The following is a 24,915-nucleotide window of genomic DNA, read 5'->3' on the forward strand; positions in this document are numbered from 1 at the left end:
CTTTGAGTAAATTAAAGGAGATGGTAGGCAGATTGGTAACTTGTAATGGGCGAAGGGTTTTGGGGAGCAGGCAGGAGAGTGAAATCGAAGCCAAGGTGAGATCACCCATGATTGTATTGAATGGCAGGGCAGGTTCAAGGGGCTGAATGGCCTACTCTGACTCCTCATTCTTATGTTCTAACTGATGACTTTCTCTTTCTTTTGGCGCTGTGGCGTCCTGTAGCTCTTAACAGCAGGGATCCAGGAACACACACCTGGTACATGTTGGGAATATTGTCTGGAGGTGCTGGGCAGTGCTTCTAGGTTTGTTTGACCCGCTTTGCCCCAAATCCCCAATGCCAAACAGCTACCTGTTTTTGATGTGTTGTTCCATGCTGGTCTTACTCTGATCGAAGGCTAAGACTGAGATAAGGGCTCTGCAGCTAGAAACTTAGTCAACTTTGACTCTTCTCTCTTCAGGCAAGCTGATACTTAGCTGAGGGGGCTTTGCTGGCAGCCTAGTCTCTAACAGATCTGACATGTGTGCTTGGCTGGTGAATTATTGATCGCTTATACCACATCAGAAGACCTGGGCAGCAATGTGGATTTCACAAGCTTCAAAATCTCCCCTCCCCCTACTGCATCCCAAAACCGGCCCAGCTTGTCCCCGCCTTCCTAACCTGTCCTCCCACCTATCCCCTCCTCCCACCTCAAACCCTATCCCCATCTCCTACCTAATAACCTCATCCCGCCCCCTTGACCAGCCCATTCTCCCCGGACTGACCTATCCCCTCTCTACCTCCCCACCTACACTCACCTTTACTGGCTCCATCCCCACCTCTTTGACCAGTCTGTCTCCTCTCCACCTATCTTCTCCTCTATCCATCTTCCATCCGCCTCCCCCTCTCTCCCTATTTATTTCAGAATCCTCTTCCCTTCTCCCATTTCATTAAATCCAATCATAATCACTGATACATCAACAAAATCATTCCTAAACATCTATTGTTCAGAACAGAAGCCAAGGCAATGCAGCTGTCATCATAATTTAACCTTCATAAACCTGGGATAATTTAAACAAATTGGTTTAAAATTGTTAAACCATCAAACCTATTATCAGGGATAATAGGAACTGCTGATGCTGGAGTATCTGAGATAACAAGGTGTAGAGCTTCCCGCTCACTGTCTATTTATTTCAGAACCACCTTCCCCTCCCCCATTTCTGAAGAAACGTCCAGACCTGAAACGTCAGCCTTCCTGCTTCTGCTTGGCCTGCTGTGTACATCTAGCTCTACACCTCATTACATCAGCACGGTGGCACAGTGGTTAAGCACTGCTGCCTCACAAAGCCACAGACCTGTGTTCAATTCCCGTCTCAGGTAACTGTCTGTGTTGTGTTTGCATGTTCTCCCTATGCCTGTGTGGGTTTCTGCTGGATGCTCTGGTTTCCTCCCACAGTGCAAGGTGGGTGGATTGGTCATGCTAAAATACCCATAGGGTTCAGGGATAGGTCTGGGTCAGATGCCCTTTAGAGAATCAGTGTGCACTTGTTGAGTTGAGTGGCCAGTTTCGATGTTATGAGATTTTAACTCCAAATGGCTTACGGTGGGGCATACCTGGTATAAATGAAGAAGAAGAAACAGACACAGAGAGTGATAGTGAAACTCTGCAGGTCTGGCAGTGTCTGTAGAGACGGAGAGAGAGAAAAACAGAGTTAGCATTTTCAGTCTGGTGTGATTGTGAAAATGTTGTGTTTCAATGGCACCATTCCTAACATCCCGACAACTTGTAATACAGGGTAGCAGAATCTGCACAAAGCAAGCTTCCCGTAAATAGCAATTTGACACCAGATTTTTTTTTGTTTAATCCTCTTGTGGGATATGGGAGTCACTGCGTGGGCCAGCATTTATTGCCCGTCCCTAGCTGCCCCTTGAGTAGGTGGGGGTGAGCTGCCTTCATGAACCACTGCAGCCCACGTGCTACAGGTAGACCCACAATGCCCTTAGAGAGGGAGTTCCAGGATTGTGACCCAGTGATGCTGGATGAGTGATACATTTTGGGCAGGATACCTGAAGGAAACCACCCCCCCCCCCCCCCCCCCACCACCCTCCCGGTCATCTCCAAAACAACGTAAGACCTTTACATCCAGCAGACAGGGCCTCCACATGACTTTGAAAGCTCGTGTATGGGAATGAATCCCAACTGGCGGACAAGGCAGTGCTGCAGTGGCAACATAACTGGACAAGTAAATCAAAGGCCCCAGTTAATGTTTTGGGGCAATAGTTTGAATCCCACCATAACAGATAGCAAAATTTGAATTAATCATTAAAATCTGGAAATGGAATTTAGCCAATAGGCAACTGCAATTGTAACACCCATCTGGTTTATTAATGATCCCATGTGGCAGGATATCTTCTCCTTGAGACCCACAATAGGATTAATTCTCAATTATCCTCTGAAACAGTCCCGAGAGTCCATCTGTTCAAGGGCAATGAATGATGCCTATATCCCACGCATAAATGAAAGGAAAGACACTGCACCAAAGCATTCAGAGTTGTGTACTAAAGTTGCAAGATTGCATCCTTAACTAACAGCATTCTGGACTTGGAAGCAAAACCTGTGGCATATTGACACTGTCTGAAAGCTCCTAGTGTACAAGTACCTATCCAAGTATAGCCACTCAATAACTGCTGATACTGAATCAAAAACAAGCCCATAACACTAGAGCAGGTAGCCTCATTTGTCTTCCTTTAATGATCTAAAGCTTTGTGTACAGAGCTCACTTTCAAAATTTGTGAACAATACAAAACCTGGGAGTTTAAGGCCACGCAGAGGACTCTGCAGCTCTCCACAGTTGTAGACTGTGAGAAGGACAATGTAGAACCTCAAAAGAACATAGACAAGTAGAAGCGTGCAGGGCAGATGACGTTCAATGGAGAAATGTGAGGGGATTCATTTTATTGAGACCATGCAAAGACAATATAAAGGGCTCAATTCTACAAGGAGCAGGACAGGACAGATTGGGAGAGCTGTTAATTAAACATTCTATTATTTATTATGAAGCGGAGGTGCTAGTGTTGAGCTTGGATGGTCAAAGTCACACGACACCAGGTTATAGTCCAACAGGTTTATGTGAAACATCAAACTTTTGAGGCGCTCCTTCGTCATCGAAACGCTCCAAAAGATTGTGATTTCTAATAAACCTGTTGGACAAGAACCTGGTAGTCATGTTACTTCCAAATTTATTAGTTATTTATTAAGAAGGGCATTGCATGCAGGAGCAAGAGAATGATGTTGTACTTGTACAAGGGACTTGTTGGACCTCAGCTAGAATGTTGTATACAGGCATCCCTCATCAGGAAGGAGGTGAAGGTATTGGAGAGAGGACAGAAAAGGTTTACCAGAGTCTTTCAGGAAGGAGGAATTTCACTTCTGAAGATTGAATGGAGAAGTTGGGACTGTTTACTTTGGAAACGAGATGGCTGAACAGAGATCTGATTGAATTGTTCAAAATCTAGAAGGGTCTGGACAGACTGGGAGAAACTGTTCCTACTTGAAAAAGGTTTGAGAACCGGAGGCCGGAAGTTAAATGAATTGGCAACAGATGTAAAAGTGATGTAAGAGAATACAATTTCTTGTAGTGGGTTTGGCGTGGGCAGCTTGAGAGTGGAATGAAAGGGAATGGTGTACAAGGAAAAGGCGAGCGAATTGCACTCAGCGAACTGTGCATTGAGACAGCCAGTACAGTCACAGGGGGCTGAATGGCCTGTGATTTTTTACAGTAAGTATATTTTAATGTATTGGAGATCACCAGTTGACACACGCATTGGGAATACCCCATTTCATTCCTTGGCAACTCCTAAAGGCTTCTCATCGTCAGAACAAAGACTGTGAGCAGATCAATTGTCTTCCTTTGTGCTTCAGTGACTAGCTGCAAAATCCCATTCAGGCTGAGGAAAGCAAAGATTTGAAAAAAAACTTTGTGATATCTCAGAGGAGAATCTCGGTGACCAGATTAATAGCACAACAGTTACATTGGCCACAATGAGACCAATTGATCCCCACAATGAACTGTGATCTGAATATCACATTCAGAGCTGAGATCATTATTATATCACCACTGTTCTACAGCTTACACATTCACATGATCTTACCCAAAGAGTTTAGCAAAGCAGCAAATTTATTACAGGATTAAGCAGTAGCTGATGTATATAAATTCACTTTGTACAATAATAGTCATACAGCACAGACTAGGCCATTTGACCCATTGGTTCTGCTCTGTGCTGTCTGACATGATGACTTCACTTAATTACCTCACTTTACAACAGAAGACAACACATTCAACTGGGTTTTATCCAATTCTAGAGAAATGTCACCTCAGACAAACATTCACTCTGTTCCTCTCCTAACAGGCTTCGCCGACCCCACTGAATAATCCCAGCCCTTTCTATTTTGCATTCCCTGCTGCTGTTTATTTATTCCTCAGGTATCAGTGCCACTGGGAATCTATTGCCCGTTCTTCACTTACACTGAAGTGCTTTGGTCAGCTATATATAAGTGGTTATTGCAGAGGGGCAGAGAATCATATAGGACAGAAGAGGCCATTCGGCCCATCACACCAGCACTGACCAATCTATACTAGTCCCACTTTCCTGCACTGGGCCCACAGCCTTAAATGTTTTGACACTTCAAGTGCTCATCCAAGTTTTTTTTAAAGATTGTAAGTTTTCCCACGTCAATTACCCTTCCAGACAATGCTTTCCAGAACCTCTCCACCCTCTAGGTGAAAAAGTCTTTGCTCAAATTCCCTGTAAACCTTCTGCGTTTCGTTTTATAATCATCTCCCTTTGTTATTGATCCTTTAGTCAAAGGATTCCTAATCACCCTATCTGTGCCTCTCATAATCTTACTCCATCAAGTTCCCCCTCAGCCTTCTCTGCTCCAAAGAAAACAAGCCAAGCTCATCCAGCCTCTCTCCATAGCTAAAATGCTCCATGCCAGGCACATTATGGTGAGCCTCCCAGGCACTCCCTCCTGTACTGTGGGGAGCAGAACCACGCACAATACTCCAATTGGGCCTGACCAAACCCCTGTACAGCTTCAACATAAACTCCCTACTCAAATAATCTCTGCCTTGTGTAGCCTTAACCACCTCTATTAACCTGTCCTGCTGCATTCTGGAATTTGTCAACAAACACCCAATGTCCCTCTGTTCCTCTGAGCTTCCTAGTGTCCTCACATTTAATGAGTATTCCCTTGTCTTTTTGCTTCTTCCAAAGTGCATCATCTCACAGTTATCGAGGTTAAATTCCATCTGCCACTGGTCTACCCATCTGACCAATTCACATGTATCCTCCTGTAACCTATAAACCTTCTCCTCACAGTCAACCACCTTTGGTCTATCATAAGTATCAAAACCAATGAGGGACCCAGCACTAATCCCTTTGGAACATCATGGGATACCAGGTTCCAGTCACACAACAGCCTTCTACCACCATTCTCTGTCTCCTACCACTAATCCAACCTTGGGTCCAATTTTTCAAATTACTCTGGATCACAAGTGCTTGCTACCTTCGCTTCAGTCTCCCATGTGAGAACTTAGACCATAAGGCATAGTAGTGGAAGTAAGGCCATTTGGCCCATCGAGTCCACATCAAGGAACTTGTTAAAGGCAAGTTGAGAGGCTGTCAGCAGTGTGGATGGTGTTCTCAAAATTCATTCTTAGGATGCGGGCCTCCCTGCCTGGGGCCTGGCACTTATTGTCCATTCCTGGTCACCCTTGGGAATGTGGTCAGGAGTCATCTAGCTGAATTGGTCCTGTCTGTGTGGTGAGTGGAATCCTACACAGCAATTAGATTGGGTATTCCATGGTGTTGAACTAGTGACACTGAAGGAATGGCTATACTGTGTGTCAAAGTGAGGACGGCGTGTGTGAGACTACGATGAACATCAGAAATTTGGCATTCCCATTTGCCTACTCCTCTTGCTGCAGAATAGGGAATTCCATAACTGGATAAGATGAGCAGGTTCCCTTCCTTGATGGACATTGTCAAGAAATGTCTATGTCATGGGGTACCACATCAGTTATAGAACATAGAACATAGAACATAGAACAGTACAGCACAGAACAGGCTCTTCAGCCCACAATGTTGTGCCGACCATTGATCCTCATGTATGCACCCTCAAATTTCTGTGACCATATACATGTCCAGCAGTCTCTTAAATGACCCCAATGACCTTGCTTCCACAACTGCTGCTGGCAACGCATTCCATGCTCTCACAACTCTCTGTGTAAACAACCCGCCTCTGACATCCATTCTATACTTTCCTCCAACCAGCTTAAAACTATGGCCCCTCGTGTTAGCCATTTCTGCCCTGGGAAATAGTCTCTGGCTATCAACTCTATCTATGTCTCTCATTATCTTGTATACCTCAATTAGGTCCCCTCTCCTCCTCCTTTTCTCCAATGAAAAGAGACTGAGCTCAGTCAACCTCTCTTCATAAGATAAGCCCTCCAGTCCAGGCAGCATCCTGGTAAACCTCCTCTGAACCCTCTCCAAAGCATCCACATCTTTCCTATAATAGGGCGCCCAGAACTGGATGCAGTATTCCAAGTGCGGTCTAACCAAAATTTTATAGAGCTGCAACAAGATCTCACGACTCTTAAACTCAATCCCCCTGTTAATGAAAGCCAAAACTCCATATGCTTTCTTAACAACCCTGTCCACTTGGGTGGCCATTTTAAGGGATCTATGTATCTGCACACCAAGATCCCTCTGTTCCTCCACACTGCCAAGAATCCTATCCTTAATCCTGTACTCAGCTTTCAAATTCGACCTTCCAAAATGCATCACCTCGCGTTTATCCAGGTTGAACTCCATCTGCCACCTCTCAGCCCATCTCTGCATCCTGTCAATGTCCCGCTGCAGCCTACAACAGCCCTCTATACTGTCAACGACATCTCCGACCTTTGTGTCGTCTGCAAACTTGCTGACCCATCCTTCAATCCCCTCGTCCGAGTCATTAATAAAAATTACAAACAGTAGAGGCCCAAGGACAGAGCCCTGTGGAACCCCACTCACCACTGACTTCCAGGCAGAATATTTTCCTTCTACTACCACTCGCTGTCTTCTGTTGGCCAGCCAATTCTGTATCCAGACAGCTAAGTTCCCCTGTATCCCATTCCTCCTGACCTTCTGAATGAGCCTACCATGGGGAACCTCATCAAATGCCTTGCTGAAGTCCATATACACCTCATCCACAGCTCGACCCTCATCAACTTTTCTAGTCACATCCTCAAAAAACTCGATAAAGTTTGTGAGGCATGACCTACCCCTCACAAAGCCGTGTTGACTGTATTTGATCAAGCCATGCTCTTCCAGATGATCATAAATCTTATCCCTCAGAATCCTTTCTAACACCTTGCAGACGACAGACGTGAGACTTACCGGTCTATAATTGCCGGGGATTTCCCTATTTCCTTTCTTGAAGAGAGGAATTACATTTGCCTTGGTCACTATCACCAAAATGCTCTCCCACCACAAGATCTGATACCTGCCCCGGCTCGTTTCCAAGCACCAAGTCTAGAATGGCCTCTCTCCTCGTCGGCCTGTCAACGTACTGCGTTAGGAAACCCTCCTGAACACACCTTACAAAAACAGCTCCATTCAAATCTTCTGCTCGAAGGAGGTTCCAATCAATATTAGGAAAGTTAAAGTCACCCATTACAACAACCCTACTGCGTGCACACTTTTCCAAAATCTGTCGACCTATGCTTTCTTCAATCTCCCTGCTGCTATTGGGGGGCCTGTAGTAAACCCCTAACGAGGTGACTACTCCCTTGCTGTTCCTAATTTCCACCCATACTGACTCAGTAGGCAGATCTTCCTCGACAATGGAAGCTTCTGTAGCTGTGATACCCTCTCTGATTAGTAGTGCTACACCCCCTCCTCTTTCTCCCCCCTCCCTATTCTTTTTAAATGTTCTAAACCCTGGAACATCCAGCAACCATTCCTGCCCATGAGAAACCCATGTCTCTGTTATGGCCACAACATCATAGCACCAGGTACTGATCCATGCTCGAAGTTCATCACTTTTATTCCTGATACAACTTGCATTAAAGCAAACACACTTTAACCGATCCCTTGGTTCCTTCCCACTAGCTGGTTTACCTCTTGCTACTGCCTCACCTGCATCAACTCTCACCTCCGGTATACAGCTCAGGTTCCCACCCCCCTGCCATACTAGTTTAAACCCTCTCGAACTACTCGAGCAAACCTTCCACCGAGGACATTGGTCCCCTTCCAGTTCAGATGCAACCCATCCTTCTTGTACAGGTCCCACCTTCCCCAGAAGGCATCCCAATTATCTACATATCTGAAGCCCTCCCTCCTACACCATCTGCGTAGCCATGTGTTCAGCTGCGCCCGCTCCCTGTTCCTCGCAAACACAAAATGACCAGAGTCCAGGCAAGGTTTCCCAAGTTTTGACAATTTCAGATGGGATATCTCAACTTGTCAAACCCTGAGGAGTTAAGAACTAGCTGATTCATTATTCACTTCTTTGGTGGGTCACCGCAAGGTTAATTCGTTGAGGACCATATTCCCTTGATAACTTCCTCAGATCTGGGAGAAAGGTATGTTTTGAAAGGTATTAATGTCGCTAGGCTTTCTTGAGGGACCAATGACTGAGTTTATCATACGGACACCCAAAATTAATAAAATAAAAGCAATAAAAGCTCAAGATATACAGTTCAATCTCTGGTAACAGTAAGAGTAGAATGATGATAGCTGAGCTGTTGATTTTGAGATTCTTGGCTTTATTGGTTCATTGAAATCCTTTAGTTCTATTTCCATTTGAATGTCGTGCTGGCTTGTCGGCTTCCAGTAATTGAATGAGGGGAGGCCATTACCTGCAATGCAAGAATGACGAGTGGACGAACCTTCCAGTGTGACCCAGACATGAACATCTTAACTCAATAGCACATCTTCAACCACTAGAACATAAAGGCTAGGGTTAAACTGGCCGAAAATGCCTGTTTTGTATATTTGTGAACGGAGAAAACACAAATTATGTCTCTTGTCCAAATTACTGTCTTCATGCCCATCATATTTACAGGCTGAGATAACTCCCAGGAAATTACAGCTCAGTTTGTAGCACGTTTCTCCTTTTTATAACTATCCCTTTGAAGCTTCCTTGGCACCTTTCAGGTGTGATATTCCATGTCCCTACTGAATGTCCTTTTGCCAATTTCAATGCTTTTATTTTACAAAATAAAAATTGTTGAGTTAAATTTCAGTTCACTCATTTCTGTTTGGTTTTCATCTGTCATGAAGAAGAACATCCTGAATTTCTCTGGAACTGATTGGCCAACTCAGCCATTTCAGGGGGTTAGGGTGAGAATTAAGATTTTGTTTTGAAGTCTCATGTAGGAGGTCAGACATCCTTCTTTAAAGGACAACAGCTTCTTTATAATAAATGTGTAGTTTCAAGACTGGTTTTTTCTTCCAGATTTACAAATAAATTGCATTCAAATTCACCTGGTAGTATGATATTTTCTGAACCTACACCCTCAGAGGATTAGTCTGGATTTTGTGGATTACCAGCCCTGTAACTTCAGTTTTACACCGCTCTCTCTGCCCTGGTAAAGCCAGAGGGAGTTTTACTCCAATCTGGCCATTTGTTGGTCACTTAAATTGAATCATTTATTGTCACGAGTATTTGAGAAGGAATGGAAAGAAGTACCATGCATTGGATGGGAACTGAACCGAGGCCTCCCACAAAGCAGGTGAGAAATCTACCACTGAACCACAATGCAAGCACTTCCACTAATTCATAATATTTCTAAGTGGTGCTTTGGAAATTGAATTGAAGGAATGCCACAGAATCCCTATTATTAATGTCAATAAAGATGGTGCGAGGTTTTACACTTCTTTATCAGGGCTAGTTTTCAATCTATAAGAACTGTGAGGCTTGCTAAGATCTCAGTTATGTTTTAAATTGGAACTTGGACCAATAGGAATCACCATTGCTCTGAAGTTTCCATTTTCCACCAGTCTTTACATCTACTTTTAGCTCTTCCCTGTTGATGTCCCAACTGCATGATCATCAAGACATGGCACCAAATTAATAAGATACACATTTTCACTCCAAACTCCACAGAGAGTACCCTGCTTCTCAAATGGATTAATCTTGAATCGCTGCAACTCTGAGGACAATTCATTTTATCCAAATCTGCTAATGTATAATAACCAGGTATCACTTTCAGAGCATTTCTGGATACACCTCAATAGGAAGCCTGACTACATGACACTCTACTGTCAGATCATGTTCATTGTTGGCCAACTGATCACAGAAGGGATAGTCATGCTGGAAACACTAATGCTTTTATACACATACTCGGATTATGAGGACTTGCCAAATCATAGAATCCTTCCAGTATAGAAGAGGCCATTCTGCCCAGTATGTCAGCACCAACCATCCAAACAGCGTCCCACTTGCCACCCTATCCAAGTCAGCTGCATTCCTCATGACTAACCCACTTAGGCTGCAAATCCCTCGACACAATGGGGAAAATTAGCATGGCCAATCCACCTAACTGGGACAACTGGACAAATGATGGAGAGACTTTGGAAACTGTGGGTTAGGTTGGGAATAGTCCTCTCCACTGGCAGCAATATGCACCATTTCTGAGACAAAGCTTCCCTAACAGCACCTTCCAAACTTACCACTTCTCCCCCCTACAAGGGCAAGAGCAGCCAATTTCTGTGAACACCACACCACCACCCGCATTCCAGCCTTATTGTCCATCCCGAAATGATGGGCAATCGAAAGTCAAACGCATTGCTGCGAGTCAGGAGTCACGCGTAGGCCAGACCAGATAAGGACAGCAGATTTCCTTCCCTAAAGGGCATCAGTGAACCAGATTAACAGCGGTTGGCATTAGGCTAGTTGTTCATTCCATCTCTGCTTAAATTGAGCTCGGACTTTAGTGTTGGCCATCGTGGGATTTTAACCCAGAACATTAACCTTCAATTCTGGATTATATGTCCAGTGACAATGCCACTATGCCACTGCTCCAAGTACCCACAATATAACACAAAGTTCCAACCAAGACCTGGCCAGTATATATGGTTGTTTAACATATCTTCCTTGCTTTTGTACTCCAGGACACTCCATATAAAGTTCTGATCTTCAAAGTGTCTTCTCAACTGGTCCTGTTGGCTTCAAAGATTTAAATCCATACATTCTCAGTTCTCTGGGTTCCTACACAGCAAGCCACCGCCCCGCCCCGGCCAACACTTTAAAACAGCCTTGTTTGGCTTAAAGTCATAGCGTTGTACAGGATGAAAACTGAATGCAGTATTCCAAAAACAGCCTAACCAATATCCTGTACAGCAGCTACATCACCTCCCAATGTCTATACTCAATGCACTGACCAATAAAGGTCAGTGAACCAAATGCCTTCTTCACTACCCTGTCTGACTGTGACTCCGTTTTCGAGGAACTATGAACCTGCACCCCAAGGTCTCTTTGTTCGGCTTATGTTGCTTTGTCTCATTCCTCTCGCCAAAATACATCGCCTCATGCTTTTCTGCAATAAATTCCATCTGCCTCATCATCCCAGTGCCCTATCCACCACTCCATGCCCCCTCGAGATCTCCTACTCTGCTCCACACTCCAACATAGAGAACTCACTGAAAATCGAAAGAACGCCTGATGCTGTAAATCAGAAACAAAAACAGAGATTGCTGGAAAAGCTCAGCATATCTAGCAGAAATTGTAGCAAAATCGGAGTTAACTTTACGGGTCGAGTGACCTCTTCCTCAGAACTATTCTGAGGAAGAGTCACTCAACCCGAAACGTTAACTCTGATTTCTCTCCACAGATGGTGCCAGACCTGCTGAGCTTTTCCAGCAATCTCGGTTTTGGTTACAGAGAACTTGCTGCCATCAGCAAACTTGGGCATGATGTTCCTCCTGATGCTCAAGTCCTGAACAATGATATGAGCCAAAACTCGCTCTCTGCCACTACCAGACAGATGGAAAAGGACAATGGGATCAGCTTGAGCTCCTCAACGTAATCCTGCAGAAACCACAATTAAACACAGCAGATAATACCACCACACATTTTATTTGCACTGAACATCACATACACACATTTCCAAAAGGGTTCTTCCCCTGACCCTACCACCCCTCCCCCATATATTTTGTTTAAAATGACGGGTCTGTGCTTTTTATCACGCTTGTTGTTCAAGTCTTTGCTGTACAGTTAAGTGTGAAAACAGGAAATGTGGTGACAATGTCAGTTTTTGACTAATTACACAAAAGAATTACACAAATAACTCACTTGGAATATACAGTATGTACAGGTTTCTTGGAATGTATTTTCCGTCTCTGCTAAATTTATCAAGCACAACACACAAAAAATATTCACATATAAGTTTAAATTTTTTTTTGTTTTAAACCTTCACAAAGGCATAAAAGATGTACACCGGCCTGATACAATTCAATTAATGCTAAACAGTACTATATTTTAAAATTACCAGTAAGCACTTCATTTATAGAGTACAACAACAGTCTGGATTAAAAATTTAATTCAAACAAATGATTACATCATATGCATTCTTCGGTTTTCAAACTATTCTCTTCTTAAGTGCATAATCACGGTAAGTCGTTTTAAAAAAAATTATATATATATAATATATATATATAAAAGGAGTGGGCAATACTGTCTGATATCCTGATTTAACAAATTTAAACATGCTCCTGAAAGACTTACAGTTTTAAGAAATAAGTTGATTTTGTTTGCGCAGATTTCTGGGCTGGCTTTTAGCAGGTGGGGGCTGCACAGTGGTTTGGTGATTAGCGCTGCTGCCTCACAGGACCAGGGACTTGGGCTCAATTATGTCCTCGGGGGTCCGTCTGTCTGGAGTTTGCACATTCACCCTGTGTCTGCACAGATTTCTTCTGGGTGCTTTCATTTCCTTCCACAGTCCAAAGGTGTGCAGGTTAGGGTGGATTGGCCGCGTTAAATTACTCCATAGTGTCCAGGGATGTGGGTGGGAAAGCCATGGGGAACGCAGGGTTACAGGGTTAGGGTTGGCGGGGGGGTGGGTTTGGGCGGGATGTTCTTCAGACGGTTGATGTGGTGCCGCCACACTGGAGGGATTCTATGATTCTAAACACCTGGAGCAGGTTGTGGTGTAAGTTTGAGAAAATAGGGTCGTGTAAACACACTGGCAGTGTCTCCAGCAACCAGTCAACTTGCAGCAACAATGTTTCATGATGGAGCAGGAAGTGAGGTTTACCCATTCTATCCCTGGCTATTCAACTGCGTTGTCTATCTCAGTCATCCTGACCGGGAAAGGCCTGTGTGGAAGGTAGGGTTGGGAAGGAATTTTCCAGTGGGACGTGGCGTTGGGGTGGAGATGCTGGGGGTTCCTAAGGACAGCAGCAGGCAATGAGAGGGCAGCTCATAAGCAGGCAAGGAAGAAGAGAGGGAGAGACAGATGGGGAAAGTGGGAAAGATCTGCACCTCAAAGTCGTTGCTCTACCGGGTCTTCCTTCAAGTACTAGGTAACAAAGTGTGAAGCTGGATGAACACAGCAGGCCAAGTAGCATCTTAGGAGCACAAAAGCTGACATTTTGGGCCTAGACCCTTCATCAGCGAGCTCTCTGATGAAGGGTCCAGGCCCAAAACATCAGCTTTTGTGCTCCTGAGATACTGCTTGGCCTGCTGTGTTCATCCAGCTTCACACTTTGTTATCTTGGATTCTCCCGCATCTGCAGTTCCCATTATCTCTTCCTTCAAGTACCGTTTGCCTCTCTCTTCCCTAACAACCCCACAAAGCCAGCATTGGCTGCTGGAACTAAAGCCAAAGAAAAATTATTCGCGCCGGTTTCATCTTTCCAAAGGAGAAAGGGAATCGAGTCCGATAGCAATGCCCACCCCTCAGAATCTCAGCAGCCAACAATTTACAGCGTTACAAATCTTTATTCTAACTTCTGCAAAAAAAGACAAATCCCATGCTTCATGTCAGAGTTGCCTACAATGGGAGGGAGGAACAGAGGCTCCACAAGTTATAAAACAAAAAAAAGGTAATAAATATTAGTATCACTGAATCATTGCTGTACATAAGAGTAGTTCAATTGTATAAAAATACATTTTTAGTGCAACCTCACATGATACTTTGCCCCATCACCCGAACCCATAAAAATAAACCATTTCCAATCATTCACACCATTCAAGACAAAACCCCCACCCTCCCCCCAAAAATATAACAAGTGCTCTGAAAAGAAAACATCACAATTATTAAGCCATGTACACAAAATTCTAAAATATGTACAATTTCTCTCTTTCCTTCATAATGCATACAGGAATTCAAGCAAAAATAAAAGGCACAAAATATCTGCAACACTTTTTTAAAAAAAAATAAAATACTTAACAAGGATAACTGAAGGAACTTGATTTTGGTCAGGGTATTTTTTTCCTTTCTTCTGACAGACAAATAGAAAATATTTCGCATGTTCAAAGTCTAGACCACAGACAGATAAAGGTGGCAGCATGCTCTCATTCCTTCCTGCCTGTTTATCCAACCTCTCCCCAAACTCTCGCCTTCACTGGGGATGCAGACAGGAGGGCGTTGTGTTGCACTGTGTCTTAACTGTCCTCACTTTGCACCCCTTCCCCTCAGTGAATGTCTCCCGATCGTGGAGTCCATGCTTTCTGTCTGACAATCTCTCTTGCTCTGCCTCTCTCGCTCCTTTCAGTGTGGGCGCCAGTCACTCCTGGTGGTCATATCCAATCACCAAAGGGTTTTTCACGGTGGACTTGCTGAAATGCCCCAGGACCAACTAGTTGGGGGGCACCCTGCCCTCCTGGTTCGCTCCCCGTCTTCTGCCGGAGGTCGAAGGTCCTCGCCCCCTCGTCCAGTGGAGGCTGGGTGCTCGCTGTATCCACTGCTGGTCGCCGAGGGGCCCCGCAATGCCTGCTGCTCCCCCATCCGACCACGCACCCCCTCCTCGCTGGAGCCACCCCTCACCTCGGCCCCGAGGGGATCCGTGGGGCTGGTCGGCCGGGGGGGCGACACAGCCATAGGGGATGCCACTTGTGTGTCCTCAGACTTGGAAAAGATGTCCATCTCTTTGATGCTCTCGATGACGCAGTGGGTGGCTTCGTCAATGATGCTGTCGTCCCTCCTCCTTGCCCCCAGGGGGAGCTGAGAAGCCGGCTGCAGACCTGGCAAAGGGACAGCTCCAGAATGCACCATCTGAATGCCTCCAATAGGGATCATCTGGTATGGGGTCCGTACTTGTTGTTGTGAGTGCAGTGGAAGGTGGCTGAAGAGGCAACCATGAGGCCCATTGGGAAGAATGGCATGGCCCTGGTCTCCTTTGGCATTTTCACACACAGGATATGACGGCCAGGGAATCATTCTGCTGTTGTCCAATGGATTCTGGTGAGACGTTCTCTGCAAATTTCAAAAGGAAGACTCAAATGTAAATAGAAAGGCAACTTAAAGCGAACCAGAGCCCAGTGTAACCCTAGCCCCCACTCTCATTGCATTTTCTTCCATCCGTACCTCATGAAATAAATTTCACCGCTGTGTTTTGTGAGGTATTCCGAGCCCCCCTCCCACTTATCAACTATGCTTCGATAAATCAACCAATTATGTTGACCGGCTGAGCTAAAGTAGAGATGGGGAGACCATTTGGGGCTGAATGACCTGTTTCTACTCTAAAGTATAACAAGATTAGCCAATGGAGCACTGTCTCAAAAGCACAATCAAACAGATAACGGAAACTTATTAAACCAAAAATAATATTCTCTGGGGTGATGTTGTATCCCAGCCACTGAGGGGCCCACTGGTCTCCAAAGGTGGCATGTCCCTATACTGTAGAATGCCACTCAGTGCAGAGCAAGGCGCAGTCTCTCACTGGAACTGCCTACCATACAGAGTAGGTTGAGGTGAACAGCATAGATACAGTGCCAAGGGATGCTGTCTGAGCTTTTGAGGGCGGTAGGGATAGATGGGTGTGGCGATAGGGTGAGCAGAGTTGATTGCTTAGGAGAAGTCCCCAGTGGCTAACAACAGCAAGTACCAGAAGGGTTAAAGATCTCTAACTCCAAACAGAGACAGATTCACTTGTCACATCTCTTCTTTACATTACCAGGACGCTATCTGAGTCCCTGAATTAACAGTCCAGCAATAATACCACTAGGCAATTGCCTCCTGTGAAATCAGGCTGAAGGGTCTGTTTCTGTGCTGTATGACTGTACACACTATGCCTATGATTATGGCTAATCTTCTCTCGCAATGCTATATTCCCCGTTTCTCACCATCTCCTTCACTGCCTTTAATATCTAAAACATTTACCTGTCTCTTTCAGGGATATACTCATTAACCAGGCCTCCACAGCCTGATGTAGTAAATTCCACAGGCTGACTACACTGTGGGTGAAAGATGTTTCCTCATCTCAGTCCTAAATGGTCCAGTCCCCTCCAATCCTGATACCAATCATTCTAAATCTTAGCCTCCTTGGATTTTGACTTGTTTGCCACACGAGGGACACAGGGCTGTTGCCATCACATGACCTAGTCCCCTCTAATTTTACACAATTAAATCTCATCTCAGCTTGTGCTGTTACCATCGTTCCCATTGTTCCTCAGAGCCGTATGTCGAAGACTTTAAATTCTTATTTTTCTTCACATTTTATATGAGCTAATTAATGACTGGTCAATATTTTAATGTTAAAGTAGCTATTAGTCTATACAAGCCCCTGGAATAACAGAATTTTTTTTCAAAAATGCAGCACTTAATTATAAATTATACTTTATGTGACTTTTATCCAGACAGCATAGTTTTCATATTCACAATAACCAGAGAAGATGAGCAAATTCTGTGCTTAGAACATCTTGAAAGACTGAAACTACTGGCTCCCTTTCTCAATTAAGAGAAATTCGAGGACGTGACCTATGCACAGACTTAACAATGCTGAAAGGGTTCAGGAGTTTGGATGCAGAGAAGATTTCTACATTTGCAGGCGATGACCAGAATTCAGTAACCTAAAGTAGTCACGAATAAATCCAGTGGGGAATCCAGGAGAAATCTGGAGTTCAGAAAACCTTGCATTTACAAACCTCCTTTTCTCAAATGCAGGGCATCACTTGGGGTGGGGCAGTGGCTCAGCGGTTAGCACTGCTGCCTCACAGCGCTAGGGGCATGGGTTCGATCCCAACCTCAGGGAATTGTCTGTGTGGAGTTTGTGTATTCTCCCCACGTCTGCATGGGTTTCCTCCGGGTGCTCCAGTGTCATCCCACAGTCCAAAGATATGCAGGTTAGGGTGATTTGCCATGTCAAATTGCCCCACAGTGTGCAGGGATGTGAGGATTAGATGGGTTTTGGGGGATGAGTCTGGGTGGGATACTCTGAGGTTTGGTGTGGACTTGTCACAGGGCCTGTTCACACACTGCAGGGGTTCTTCTTTAAACTAAATATAGTTCTTCTTATGAACTTGGTGTAGCACTCTGTCAGTGCTGACCCTCAGATAGTGCGGCGCTCCCTCAGTGCTGGCCCTCAGACATTGCTGCACTCCCTCAACGCTGGCCCTCAGACATTGCTGCGCTCCCTCAGCGTTGACCCTCAGACATTGCTGCGCACCCTCAGTGCTGACCCTCAGACATTGCTGCGCTCCCTCAGTGCTGACCCTCAGACAGTGCGGCGCTCCCTCAGCGTTGACCCTCAGACATTGCTGCGCACCCTCAGTGCTGGCCCTCAGACATTGCTGCACTCCCTCAGCGCTGACCCTCAGACAGTGCGGCGCTCCCTCATCGCTGACGCTCAGACATTGCTGCGCTCCCTCAGTGCTGACCCTCACACATTGCTGCGCTCCCTCAGTGCTGACCCTCAGACATTGCTGCGCTCCCTCATCGATGACCCTTAGACATTGCTGCGCTCCGTCAGTGCTGACCCTCAGACATTGCTGCGCTCCCTCAGCGCTGACCCTCAGACATTGCTGCGCTCCCTCAGTGCTGACTCTCAGACATTGCTGCACTCCCTCAGCGCTGACCCTCAGACATTGCTGCGCTCCCTCAGCGCTCACCCACAGACATTGCTGCGCTCCCTCAGCGCTGACCCTCAGACATTGCTGCGCTCCCTCAGCGCTGACCCTCACACATTGCTGCGCACCCTCAGCGCTGACCCTCAGACATTGCTGCACTCCCTCAACGCTGGCCCTCAGACATTGCTGCGCTCCCTCAGTGTTGACCCTCAGACATTGCTGCACTCCCTCAGCGCTGACCCTCAGACATTGCTGCGCTCCCTCAGCGTTGACCCTCAGACATTGCTGCGCTCCCTCAGTGCTGACCGTCAGACATTGCTGCGCTCCCTCAGGGCGGACCCACACACATTGCTGCGCTCCCTCAGTGCTGAGCCTCAGACATTGCTGCGCTCCCTCAGCGCTGACCCTCACACATTGCTGCGCTCCCTCCGTGCTGACCCTCAGACATTGCTGCACTCCCTCAGCGCTCACGCTCAGACATTGCTGCGCTCCCTCAGCGCTGACCCTCAGACATTGCTGCGCTCCCACAGCGCTGACCCTCAGACATTGCTGCGCTCCCTCAGCGCTCACCCTCAGACATTGCTCCGCTCCCTCATCGCTGGCCCTCAGACATTGCTGCGCTCCCTCAGCGCTGACCCTCAGCAATTGCTGCGCTCCCTCAGTGCTGACCCTCAGACATTGCTGCGCTCCCTCAGCGCTGACCCTCACACATTGCTACGCTCCCTCCGTGCTGACCCTCAGACATTGCTGCGCTCCCTCGGCGCTCACGCTCAGGCATTGCTGCGCTCCCTCAGCGCTGACCCTCAGACATTGCTGCGCTCCCTCAGCGCTGACCCTCAGACATTGCTGCGCTCCCTCAGCGCTCACCCTCAGACATTTCTGCGCTCCCTCAGCGCTGACCCTCAGACATTGCTGCACTCCGTCAGCGCTGACCCTCACACATTGCTGCGCTCCCTCATCGCTGACCCTCAGACATTGCTGCGCTCCTTCATCTCTGGCCCTCAGACATTGCTGCGATCACTCATCGCTGACCCTCAGACATTGCTGCGCTCCCTCAGTGCTGACCTTCAGACATTGCTGCGCTCCCTCATCGCTGGCCCTCAGACATTGCTGCGCTCCCTCATCGCTGACCCTCAGACATTGCTGCGCTCCCTCAGTGCTGACCGTCAGACATTGCTGCGCTCCCTCAGTGCTGACCCTCAGACATTGCTGCGCTCCTACAGCGCTGACCCTCAGACATTGCTGCGCTCCCTCAGCGCTGACCCTCAGACATTGCTGCGCTCCCTCAGCGCTGACCCTCAGACATTGCTGCACTCCTTCTGTGCTGACCCTCAGACATTGCAGCGCTCCCTCAGTGCTGACCCTCAGACATTGCTGCGCTCCCTCAGTGCTGACCCTGAGACATTGGTGTGCTCCCTCATTGCTGGCCCTCAGAAATTGCTGCGATCCCTCAGCGCTGACCCTCAGACATTGCTGCACTCCCTCAGCGCTGACCCTCAGACATTGCTGCACTCCCTCAGCGCTGACCCTAAGACATTGCTGCACTCCCTCAGCGCTGACCCTCAGACATTGCTGCGCTCCCTCAGTGCTGACCCTCAGACATTGCTGCACTCCCTCAGTGCTGACCCTCAGACATTGCTGCGCTCCCTCAATGCTGACCTTCAGACATTGCTGCGCTCCCTCATCGCTGGCCCTCAGACATTGCTGCGCTCCCTCATCGCTGACCCTCAGATATTGCTGCGCTCCCTCAGTGCTGACCGTCAGACATTGCTGCGCTCCCTCAGTGCTGACCCTCAGACATTGCTGCGCTCCCACAGCGCTGACCCTCAGACATTGCTGCGTTCCCTCAGCGCTGACCCTCAGACATTGCTGCGCTCCCTCAGCGCTGACCCTCAGACATTGCTGCACACCTTCAGTGCTGACCCTCAGACATTGCTGCGCTCCCTCAGTGCTGACCCTCAGACATTGCTGCGCTCCCTCAGTGCTGACCCTGAGACATTGCTGTGCTCCCTCATTGCTGGCCCTCAGAAATTGCTGCGATCCCTCAGCGCTGAGCCTCAGACAGTGCTGCACTCCCTCAGTGCTGACCCTCAGACATTGCTGCGATCCCTCATCGCTGAACTTCAGACATTGCTGCGCTCCCTCAGTGCTGACCCTCAGACATTGCTGCGCTCCCTCAGTGCTGACCCTGAGACATTGCTGTGCTCCCTCATTGCTGGCCCTCAGAAATTGCTGCGCTCCCTCAGCGCTGACCCTCAGACAGTGCTGCACTCCCTCAGTGCTGACCCTCAGACATTGCTGCACTCCCTCAGCGCTGACCCTCAGACATTGCTGCGCTCCCTCAGTGCTGACCCTCAGACATTGCTGAGCTCCCTCAGTGCTGACCCTCAGACATTGCTGCGCTCCCTCAGTGCTGACCTTCAGACATTGCTGCGCTCCCTCATCGCTGACCCTCAGACATTGCTGCGCTCCCTCAGTGCTGACCGTCAGACATTGGACCGTCAGACATTGCTGCGCTCCCTCAGTGCTGACCCTCAGACATTGCTGCGCTCCCACAGCGCTGACCCTCAGACATTGCTGCGCTCCCTCAGCGCTGACCCTCAGACATTGCTGCGCTCCCTCAGCGCTGACCCTCAGACATTGCTGCACTCCTTCAGTGCTGACCCTCAGACATTGCTGCGCACACTCAGCGCTGACCCTCAGACATTGCTGCGCTCCCACAGCGCTGACCCTCAGACATTGCTACGCTCCCTCAGTGGTGACACTCAGACATTGCTGCGCTCCTTCAGTGCTGACCCTCACACATTGCTGCGCTCCCTCAGCGCTGACCCTTAGACATTGCTGCGCTCCCTCAGCGCTGACCCTCACACATTGTGGCGCTCCCTCAGCGCTGACCCACAGACATTGCTCCGCTCCCTCAGTGCTGACCCTCAGACATTGCTGCGCTCCCTCAGCACTGACCCTCAGACATTTCTGCGCTCCCTCATTGCTGACCCTCAGACATTGCTGCACTCTCTCAGCGCTGACCCTTAGACATTGCTGCACTCTCTCAGCACTGACCCTCAGACAGTGCGGCACTCCCTCAGCACTGACCCTTAGACATTGCTGCCCTCCCTCATCACTGGCCCTCAGACAGTGCGGCACTCCCTCAGCACTGACCCTCCGACAGTGCGGCACTCCCTCAGCACTGACCCTCCAACAGTGCAGTACTCCCTCAGCACTGACCCTCCAACAGTGCAGTACTCCCTCAGCACTGACCCTCCAACAGTGCAGTACTCCCTCAGCACTGACCCTCCAACAGTGCAGTACTCCCTCAGCACTGACACTCCAACAGTGCAGTACTCCCTCAGCACTGACCCTCCAACAGTGCAGTACTCCCTCAGCACTGACACTCCAACAGTGCAGTACTCCCTCAGCACTGACACTCCAACAGTGCAGTACTCCCTCAGCACTGACCCTCCAACAGTGCAGTACTCCCTCAGCACTGACCCTCCAACAGTGCAGTACTCCCTCAGCACTGAACCACTGTCTAAAACACAGTAAAACTGCAACATTTTACACACCTTCCTAACTGTGACTTGTTCACCGAGCCTGTTGGGAAAGCGTGGATACTCACCAGGCTCATGTCCGAATGCTGCATATATGGGCCTGCGATGGGTCCACTCTGCAGGCAGCCCCGCCTGGGCGACGTCGCTCTCACCAAAGGCATGTGCCGCCTGTCTCTGTAGTCCCTCCTTGGCGACAATTCCCTTCTCGGGGAGAGGTCTTTGACGGGGGAGAGCTGCCTTGGCAACTGGATCTCCCTCCTCTGGAGGAAGGGACGCCTCGGGGAAGCATCTCGCCTCACTGAGAACTCACTCAGGTAGGTGTCCCTCTTTGGTGAGCGGTGTCGGATTGGGGAAATCTCCCGTCTCGGGGACAAGTGCCTTCTCGGTGAGAGCTCCCTCCTCGGAGATAAGTACCTTCGTGGAGTCGGTGAGGGGTCGCTGCCTGGGGAACCATCGTAGGCCGGTGATGGGTGAGCACTCGAACCGGTGTCTCCTGAGGGGGACATCTCTCTGGAGCTATCATCTCTCGAAGAAGCGTCATCGCTGGTACGTGGTAGCCACACATTGAGGGGTGTTGGGATGTCCAGTCTGTCTTTGTGTTCAATTGACTCTGTCAGCCTGCTCTGCAAATTTCTTGGGTAGTCTGTCAGTGGAGTCCCTGTGTGTGTGTAACTGGGAGGCATGAACTGAGTTGCTTGAATTCTGGGTAGTGTCACCAAGTAGCTGATGAGGGAGGACTGGTTACTTGAGTGTGAAACGTCGAACGCAGAGGATGAGGTGATGCCAAAGGTGCTCGAGGATGGTTTGGAGAGTGGGCTCGTGCTTCGCGATCTGGTGGTCGGTGTGCTGTCACCTTGGCGATCTTCATCGTCCTCATCCTCATCGTCATCGTCTTCATCTCCCTCCTCCTCCGCTCCATCCGATTCCTCCGGATCGGAAAACTGATGCCGGACTGGAACTTCACTCAGCGTGTCTTTCTCAGGCTCTTCTGGAATTCCTGAAAAAGACAGTAAGTTTAAGAGCTAGTGAGTGCACTGGTTAGGTGCTGCTGGTTTATCAGCCCTGGCACAAGAGCATCTCTGCGTCTCCTGTCTCCTTAACCTCAATATTTACTTTTACAATCTTTCACATGCTGGGAAAAGCAAGGACATGCAGTTAGTGGGAGCGAGTTAGGGCAGGTGTTGGGATGTGTACTGAAAACAACAAATGCAGGGGATCACAGCGGGTCAGATAGCATCCGTGGAGAGAGAGTGAGCTACCGTTTCCAGCCTGGATGACTCTACATCAGAGCTGAAGCGAAGTGTGGAGGGAGCAGCATTTATGCCACAGTTTGATGGATGGGTGGGTGGGTGGATGGAGTGGGGGAAGGTGTGGTGTAGTGGGGTAGGGTGCTGGTGGAGAAAAGATGTTGATAGTTCAGCTTAAGTGATTGGAATGCGAGAATGGCAGAACAATGTTTTGTCTGGACGTTGGAGGCCTTCAAGGCAGAGATCGACAAATTCTTGATCTCACAAGGAATCAAGGGCTACGGGGAGAGTGCAGGGAGGTGGAGTTGAAATGCCCATCAGCCATGACTTAAATGGCGGAGTGGACTTGATGGGCCCAATGGCCTTACTTCCACTCCTATGTCTTATGGTCTAATGGTCTAACAGCCAGACTTGAAAGAACAGTAAGTGGGATGGGACAGCATGATAACAAACTAAAAGAAAGGGATGAAATGGCTCACAATTTGAAGAGGTTGAGCTCAATATTCAGCCCAGAAGGCTGCAAAATGCCTAGTCTAAAGATGGGACATTGTTCCTCTAGCTTGCGTTGTGATTCACAGGGACAGTGCAGCATGCTGTGGACAGACATGTGTGGGCATGCGAGCAGGACATGGTGTTAAAATGACTGGCTACAGGAAGGTTGGGTTCCTACTTGCGCACAGTCCAGAGGGTTCGACAAAGTGGTCACTCACACTGATTAGTCTATGGTAGAATAAGCCAGATTGGGTGCAGTACACAGGATTGGAGAAGGTACAGGTGAAATACCCTACCTTCCCCCCTCCCAATCTATAGCATAAATGCTGCGCCCTCCACACTTCACTTCAGCTCTGATGAAGAGTCATCTAGACATGAAACATTGGCTTGCTCTCTCTCCATGGATGCTGTCTGACCTGCTGTGATCTCTGCATTTGTTGTTTTCAGTATGTGTCTCGAGATCCTGGTCCTGTTTTCAAACTCAATGCTGGAATTTCTTATTGCATTTTTTAGCAAGTCAGAGCTGGAATAGGCCATTCAACATGATCATGACCGATCCTCTACCTTGATACTGTTTCTCCACTTTCTCTCTAAATGCCTTTAATTATTTTAAAATGTAAGAATCTTTTTCCTCAAAACATTCAGTGATTAGGCCTTCCCAGCCTCAGGTTTGTTACCCTCTGAGGAAATTTCTCTGCATCTCAGTTGTAACTGGCCTAATCCATAGCCTTACACTGTGTCCTGTGGTTCGGGACTTCCTCTTCTCTGTGCCTTCAACTGTCCAGCCCCGTTAACATTTCATAAGTTTCAGCCAGATCCCCTGTCATCCTTCTACACTCTAGCGGGCACAGGCCCAATTTCTCCTCATACGACAGCTCTGTCAGCGCTAGCATTGGCCTGGTTAGTTTGTTTTTGAGCATTCAGAAATGGCTCATCCCAGTTGTGAATTGGTCAGAAGTGTCGCGTTTGAGCTGCTCAATAGAGAATTAGAGCATCAGAAGGCCATTCAGCCCCTTGAACGTGTTTTATCTATCATGTGGTTGATTTACCTTGGTCCCAGCACCAGGGGAGGCAATGCTGTCTTGCCAACGTTATTAGACTGGTAACCCAGAACCACAGAACTCTGTGGACAGGGGTTCATGGCAGGCAGTGAAATCTGAACTCAATGAAAATATAAAGTTAATGCTAGCCGAATGGGAGTGGGGTGGCACTCAATGATTAGCACTACTGCCTCACAACAGCAGGGAACTGCTCAGGCACAGACTGTCTGTGTGCAGTTAGCACATTCTCCCTGTGTCTGCATGGGATTCCTCTTGGTGCTCCGGTTTCCTCCCACAGTCCAAGAATGTGCAGATTAGATGGAATGGCCATGCTAAATTGCCCATAGTGTCCAAGGATGTGCAGGCTTGATGGGTTAGCCATGAGTGGAGGGGGTGGGCCTGGGTAGGATAGTCATCAGAGGAGGGGTGTGGTCTTGATGGGCCAAATGGCCTGCTTCGAAACTGTAGGAATTCTAATGGTAACCATGGAGCCCATTGCTGATTGCTGTAAAAGCCCATTTGGTTCACTAATGCTATTTAAGGTGGGAA

At 48.0% G+C, this 24,915-nt stretch overlaps 1 protein-coding gene across 2 annotated transcripts in view; it reads right to left on the reverse strand.

Moving 5' to 3' along the window:
* Positions 1-13,697: 13,697 nt before the first annotated feature.
* The window catches only part of hivep2a (HIVEP zinc finger 2a), a 264,542-nt gene continuing 253,324 nt past the window's right edge, over positions 13,698-24,915 (reverse strand). For both annotated transcript variants that reach the window (XM_048536448.2, XM_048536449.2), the window contains exons 7-8: positions 21,656-22,584; positions 13,698-15,448 (exon numbers count right to left, since the gene is read on the reverse strand). In XM_048536448.2, coding sequence (XP_048392405.2) covers positions 14,798-15,448; positions 21,656-22,584 — 1,580 coding nt within the window. In that variant the 3' untranslated portion in view covers positions 13,698-14,797. The remainder of the gene's footprint in view (positions 15,449-21,655; positions 22,585-24,915) is intronic.

Source organism: Stegostoma tigrinum, chromosome 9 (assembly GCF_030684315.1).
Source record: "Stegostoma tigrinum isolate sSteTig4 chromosome 9, sSteTig4.hap1, whole genome shotgun sequence".
Taxonomy (NCBI): Eukaryota; Metazoa; Chordata; class Chondrichthyes; order Orectolobiformes; family Stegostomatidae; genus Stegostoma; species Stegostoma tigrinum.